The sequence below is a fragment of the Acomys russatus genome, chromosome X, assembly GCF_903995435.1.
Source record: "Acomys russatus chromosome X, mAcoRus1.1, whole genome shotgun sequence".
Classification (NCBI taxonomy): Eukaryota; Metazoa; Chordata; class Mammalia; order Rodentia; family Muridae; genus Acomys; species Acomys russatus.
This window is the reverse complement of record NC_067169.1, coordinates 94,016,340-94,023,822: the sequence shown is the minus strand read 5'-3', so window position 1 is coordinate 94,023,822 and position 7,483 is coordinate 94,016,340. Positions and strand designations below refer to the sequence as shown.

The 7,483-nt window shown below is 42.8% G+C and overlaps 1 protein-coding gene across 3 annotated transcripts in view; it reads left to right on the top strand.

Moving 5' to 3' along the window:
- Tmem255a (transmembrane protein 255A) overlaps positions 1–7,483 on the top strand; it is a 58,424-nt gene that overhangs the window by 37,747 nt on the left and 13,194 nt on the right. For all 3 annotated transcript variants that reach the window (XM_051142553.1, XM_051142552.1, XM_051142551.1), the window contains one exon: positions 7,152–7,295. In XM_051142553.1, the coding sequence (XP_050998510.1) occupies positions 7,152–7,295 (144 nt within the window). The remainder of the gene's footprint in view (positions 1–7,151; positions 7,296–7,483) is intronic.

The window sequence follows — 7,483 nt, the reverse complement described above, 5'->3', positions numbered from 1 at the left end:
AGGTAACAGTAGATGCCCTCTTCCTTCGCTTTCAAAACATTCCTAATAATTTGTTTGCTATGCTGGTAAACTTTAATCTCCAGTTATGGAGCCGTTAGCTTTGAGCCATGGTTATTAACCTGGCTTCATATTAAAATCACCTGGAGTATTAAAAACAAAGCAAAAGAAATTAAATAAATTCACATGCTTGAGCCCTTTCTCCAGACATGCTGACTGGGCTGTCTAAACAGAAAGCCATCTATCCATGTTTTCTTCCTTGTTTCCTTCCTTTCTTTTTGGATGGATATTTGTTTATTTATTCACTTTATATCCTGGCCACAACACCATCCCTCCCCTCCTCCCAGTTACACCCTCCCTCTCTCTCCTCCCCCTCCCTCCTCTATGCCTCAGAAAAGGGGAGCCTCCCCCTACCCACACACCCCAGCTAATCAAGTCCCATCAGGACTGAGCGTGTCCTCTTCCCCTGTGGCCTGGCAAGGCAGTCCCACCAGGAGGACATGATCAAATAGCAGGCAAGAGAGTCCATGTCAGAGACAGCTCCTGCTTCCTTCAATAGAAGGCTCACGTGAAGCCCAAGCTGCCCATTGGCTACATCTATGTAGAGAACCTAGGTCCAGTCCATGCATGGTCCTTGCTTGGTGCTTCAGTCTCAGCATGCCCCTCCTGGCCCTGGTTAGTTGGCTCTGTTGGTCTTCTTGTGGAGCTCTTGTCATGTCTCGATCCTTTTTTCATACCCGCCCCAATCTTCCTCAAGGCTCCCTATGCTTCACCCAATGTTTGCCTGTGAATATCTGTATCTGCTTCAAGGCTCTGCTGGATTGAGCCTCTTCGAGGACAGCTCTTCTAGGCTCCTGTCTTCAAGCACAGCAGAGTATCCTTAATAGTGTCAGGGATTGGCTCTCTCTCATGGGGTGGGTCTTGGGTTGGACAGAGCATTGGTTGGACAGTCCCTCAATCTCTGCTCTATTTTAATCCCGGCACATCTTGTAGATGGTAAATTTTGGGTCAAAGTTTTTATGGGTGGTTTGGTGTTCCCCTCCCTCTACTAGGGGACTTGCCTAGTTGGAGGGTGTCCTTTTCAGTCTCCATGGCCCCTGCTACTAGAAGTCTCAGCTAGAGTCCCTCTCATATCCCCCTCCCAGGAGCCTACTCTTACTTAGGTCTCCAGCTTGTCACAGAGATGCCCCCATCCACAGTTTCGCTTTTCTCTACAGGCCTTTTGTCCTCGGGCCCTTTCTCTTACCCATGGTTTCTTGAGAGTACTCCAGGTGATTGGGATCTGTAGGTGAGGTTGAGGACCTCTGCCTCACATAGTCTTAGAAAATTACTTTGTGACTGAAAGGGACTTCCTTTTGACCCAAGAAGTGAGATAGGCAATGTCTAGACCCTTGGTTGTTTATATCCTTTTTGCAGTCCCCAAAGAACAGGATCCTGAATAACAGTCTCTAATCTGACCCTAGATAGAGAGTCAAAAAGGTGGTGATGGTAAAATGAAAGGCACCGAGGGTAAGGGAAACAATGGAGTTTTGGTTACACAGTCCTCCGTAGAACTGACCTGATTAGGAATATTGGGTGTCCCTGCCAGTGGCTCTATCATGAAAATTGTTCCTTGTCCATCCCAGTCTATCAGTCTCTCTTCTCTCCCTTGTCCTTGTACACATTTCTCACCCCTCTGCTCTTCAGGAAGCCCAAACACTAAGGAGTATGTATGATAAGCATTGACGCAGATGTTGCCCTAGGAACAAGAAGGGTTTCCTGTCACCTGGGACCTGATGAAGTTTTTCAGAGACATGGGCTTCTTTGGAGGAAAAGAACTGCCGTTGTTTTTGGAGACTTTTTCTGGAAGAGTCTCATAGCGGTGGGGGTTTCCTGAATAGGAAGAGCTTTCTGACCCATTGGAGGGCTACCTTGATGCATGAACACTGTGTTACAGGCTTTACCTGCAAGGTGTCCCTTACTTCGAGTTTACCCCATAAAGTCACAGTGCTAAAATTTCCACTGTTTTTCCTTCCATATTTTAACATAGGCATTGACACCTTTTCTTAGTCTATTTTCAAAATAAACATAGTAACATTTTATATTATTATTACTATTGCTATTACTATTATTAATTATTTATGTGTACATGTGTGTATGTCTGTATACTGTATACGTGTATGTGCCTAATGTTAAGAGCATCCCCTGGAGCTGGAGTTACAAGCAGTTGTGAGCTGCCTGATATGGGTGTTAGGAATTGAACTTGAGTCTTCTGCCAGAACAATACATGTTTTTACCCGCTCAGCAATTTCTCCAGCCTTGGATAGTAACATTTTAAATAGGCTGGCTAATATGTCACAGAGGTATTTAAAGCTTGTATTAACTGACCTCTCTGAGTTAAGGATTTGATAAGTTCCCATGGTGGCAGGAGGAATTGGGATGTGAAGTCAAAGTATGCCTGAGAAAGACAACTTTTTAAGGAGAAAATTCTGCAAGTTGGGAAGAAGGGAGGATTGAGAAAGCAATGTTCTAAGAAATACAGCACTTCCAAGGTTTTGTCCTTCTCTTCATACCAATGATTTCTCTCAACTTACACACACACACACACACACACACACACACACACACACACACACACATACACACACAAACAAATCCAAGAGACTCAGGCATAGTGGCACACGCCTGTAATCCCAGCACTCGGGAGGCAGAGGCAGGTAGATCTCTGTGAGTTCCAGGCCAGCCTGGTCTACAAAGGGAGTCCAGGACAGCCAGGGCTACACAAAGAAACCCTCAGTGGGGGAGGAGGTCCCCTTATGTCACAGGCCTAGGGTTGGGTAATAGGGTGAAAGAGGGAGGAAGGGTGGGGAACGAGAAGATACAAGTGAGGGGATAACAATCAGAATGTAATCTGAATAAATTACAATTTTTTTTAACTCAAGGAGGAAATCTCAATGATAACACCAACATCTTTGAAATGTACAATTTAGTGACATTTAGTACATTCAAAATGCCACATGGTTATCACCTCTACTATGGCCTTTTCATTACATGAAACCTGTAACTAAAGAGACAGCTACTCCTTATTGCTCTTGTCCCAAACCATCAGCAAGTCAGATATGTCTCTTCAGGGTATTTCTGATAAATGGACTAATATAATACATGGAGTTCTGTGCGACCCCTTTCACTTCCCATAATTTTAAGACTCATCTACCTTTTAGCATATACCCATGCTTCATTTCTTTTAAAGTCTGATTAATATTTCACTCTATGGGCATGTCACATTTTGTTTAAATTAATTAAATAATATATATTCAATGCATATCAAATTTATTTAAATCTTTTAAAATCTATTGATGGACATTCCCCCACCTTTTTGGCCACAGAAAAATGCTGTTACAAACATTCATATAAACTTCCAGTTTTTCATATATACTTGGAGTTTCTGGATTTTATGATGCATTTATATTTAGCTTCTAGAGAAAGAGCCAATCTATTTTTCTTATCAGATATCATTTCATATCTCTACCAATAGTATATAAGGATTCCTACTTCTCTATATCATCATTGACAAAAGGTTTTAGTAGGTTCAACACTGTAGTTTTGACCTGTCTTTCTGTAATAACCAATGATGTAAGGGTTTTTTCGGGCATGTGGACAATTTAAAAACCTTCTTTGAAAAATTGCTAATCTTAGTTTTTGACATCTGTTTATCCTTCTATCTATACATTTATCTATCTTATCTTTTTCTTAGACAGGGTCTTACTCTATAGCCCAGGCTAGCCTCAAATGCACAATCTTCCTGCCTCAGCCTGCTGAGCGCTGGGATTATAGGCTTGTCCCACCATGCCTGGCTTTGCCCGTTTTTCTTTCTTTTTTTTTTCAGTTGAGTGTTTCATCTTTTTGCTGTTGAGTCATAGGTATTCTTCTTCTCTTATAGATACTAGAGCCTTATCAGATGTATGATTTACTATAACTCATTTGTTTAAGAGACTGTTATTTCTCCACTTAGCTCTAAGTTAAAATCAGTTAAGCTTACAAATATTGGCTTATCTCTGAATTCTTCCCTTCCGTTATTTCTTACATACAGAGGATAAGGGAGTCTGTTGATGGTTCTGATAGAGGCCATGTACCCTTTAAAAAAGGCCTTTGTGCGTTTACCTTTGTTCAGTATTTGTTAGCTACCTTTAATACTCACCTCTGGTAGATATTAAATAGCATAACCATTTAATATATGAGAAAACAGATCAAGCAGGCTCGAGTGATTTGCCCAGAACTAAGTAGCAGAATTTGGACTTCAGCCCAGATCTACTCTTGCTCCTTCTGCTCCCTCCCTCCTGCCCTGCCCTGACATTTGCCCAGTCCTTTCCGCTTCTTCAAGTTCTGTAACAAACAATTCCTGCTATTTGCTTAGGAGTTTCCTTAACAGTAAGGGTGGGGAGCAAGGGAAATACTGAGTGTTATTAAACCATAAGCCTGGGAGCTCTGTCAAAGGCCCACAGGGGAAATGAAAAAGGTGAGAGCAAAGATCATGGCACAAGACACTTGATCCACGGAATAAGAGAATTCTACTGGGAGTAGATCACGAGGCCACCAAGGAGATGATGTCATCAAGATGACATGATGTAGAAAGCTCTAGAATATAAATGTGTGAGCCAAAGCAAAATCCTTGGCATAGGTCCAAACAGAGTTGGTGACTGTCACGTCTGTCCTTTTATTACAGTGCCCCAGATTCTGTAGGGAGGCTCAGGGGTTCTGGCTGATAGAAAGATAGGAACCAAGTGCTGTGAGCTAGTAGCACCTCAATAAAATGGGCTGGAAGCCACTATTCACAGAGTTGTTGCAGAGTCCTGAAATAAAAAAGGATGTCTTCACACCCTACTCATAAGTGATTGAGAGTGATTCTATGGAAACACCCAGTGCAGTGCTTGTTGCTCAAAGCTATGAGGATTTAAGATGAATCTTTAAAAATCAAACACATCTGTATATTTTGTTCCTAAGTGGCGTCTCGGGTTTAGAATAAGTTAGAGAAGAATAAAAGTGGCTTTGTTTCTGAAATCTATGACCATTGTCTCAGTAGGCTGTTTTGTCCAGGCGAGATTTCTTTCACCAGTTCCCTACCTCCTAGTGATGTTTTTGTTTGATGAGAGCTCTGAAAGGTACTGATCCATAATGGCAAGTGGACTCTTAGGATTTGAGCCGCAGAATTTCAACAGAAATATGTATGCGTGCGCGCACACACACACATTTTACATACATGCACACACACGATCACACATGCACATGCTCCTATGTGTACACGGAAATACCGACAAGCATGTTTTAAAATCCCGGTTGTCTATTTGAAATATAACCGGATCATTTTGGCCATCTATGTTGCTTCATCTCTGTCCATCTATCTCACCTTTGCTGCTCTCTCTCCCTTTCTTTCTTGATGGCCTGCCCACTTTCTCTACCCCCTCCAGCTTGGACTCTAGCAGCTTTCCTGCACTCACTCAGTCCTCCTTTTATGCTCCTTCTGTGCTTCTTTCTCTGAAATAGCTTTCTTGCATATACGATGCCGGATCCCTGGCCTCCTGAGCACATGGAACCTTTACAGATGTAAGTTAAGTAGTTGGATGGCTTTCCTAGGGTTAGGCTCGATTTATTTAGATAAAGACTTTTATTTTGGCCAGGTGGTGGTGGCACACACCTTTAATTCCAGCACTCAGGAGGCAGAGGCAGGCGGATCGTTGTGAGTTCGAGGCCAGCCTGGTCTACAGAGTGAGTCCAGAAACCCTGTCTCGAAAAACAACAACAAAACAAAACAAAACAAACAACAAAAAACAAAAACAAAAAGAGAAAAAAACAGAGACTGTTTTGTTTTGTAACAGCTGGATGGGTATGTTTCTAGTGGATAGGAGACCAAAGAAACATACTTTCTGGTACTTCCTCAAGGAAGTGAAATGTCTTCTTGGAGTACTGGCGGAGAAATAACAGCACTTCTCAGAGCTCTTCCTCTATAAAGTAAGGCAAGACCTCAGGCCTCTCCCACATACGAGGTGCCTGTGAGGGGCGTTGTAATGACTGGGGCCTACAGATCTCACACCCTTAGGGATCTAAGCTGTAATGCACTACAAGCAACAGACTGTGCTGAAACTTTCTATAATGGAGTGTCCCTGCCAACACCCTGCCATGCTCACCTGTCACATGCTGCCCTAACCTACCTACATGTTTTCAGTGCTGCAGAGGGAGCTCCTGCCCTGTGTTAACATGGTGTAGATACATTCTGGAAGGAAGGCATCCATCTTTCAGAGAGCTCTTGATCGTCCACACAAATGGAAGAGGGTTCTCTGACATGGAAGATAGAAGAAGAAATGTTCACCCTGTGCTTTGACCCAAGTCGCACAAAGCACGGTTCTACTTGGAGACTAATGAGTAGCCTCTAACCTAGACAACAGTGCCTTTACCTCTAAAAGGCCCACATCTGTCAGCAGGTTATAGCAATGGTAGAAAATCATTCATACATTGCCTTATTTGCAAAAAGAATGAAAATGGCACCAAAATGATTTTCAATACTTCTGCAGATTTGGAGTTTTCAAGGGGAGAGTGGACACGTGTGTCAGACATTAAAGGCACTTGCTGCTCTTGCAGAAGATGCAAGTTCAGTGGGGCTCACAATAATCTGTAACTCCAGTTCCAGGGGATCCAATGCCATCTTCTGACTTCCATAGACACAGTCCTCATATGTTCACGTGCAGACACATGCACACATGCCTGAGTGTACACATACACACATAAATAAATATACATCTTTTTTAAAGGTGGAGGGGTTGGAAAGTTCGCACAGTGGTTAAGAGCACTTGTTGCTCTTGCAGAGGACCAAGGCTGGGTTTCCACCACCCACATGGTAGCGCACAACAGTTTCTAACTGTATAGTTCCAGGGCATCTGCCCTCTATGAGCACAAGGCACACATATGGATGTGGTACACGTACATACATGCAGGCAAAACACCCATACACATTAAAAATAATAGTATCTTCTGGACAACTCTCTGTCACTAACTATAGGTCTGAATATTTGTTTACCGATAGCTAGGTGATATTCTATAACATATCTGTGCTACGGTTTATTTCACTATTCACCTAATGATGCTGGTGTGTAATGTCTTGTTCATACTTTGTTTCTCCGCAGAACCCTACTCTCCCATCACTGAACTGCTCTGTTGAAAATGCCCATCCGACTGTTTCTTACTATGCGCGTTCCCAAGTGGCATCGTACAATACCTGCTATCATAGCCCTCCGCATCTGCCACCTTACTCTGCTTATGACTGCCAGGTATGTCTGGAGAGGGGAAAAAAAGCCTCTTCATTCCCTTTGCTGTAGCCCATTCCTTTCGATTTTCCTTGGCTTATTTATAGAATCTCCCCACTGCTTTTGTAATTGATACGATTTATCCCAGGCTCTCTAGCCCCGATGGCCTTTATCAACTTATAGGAACCAGTGACTAGATTAAGGACTTGTAG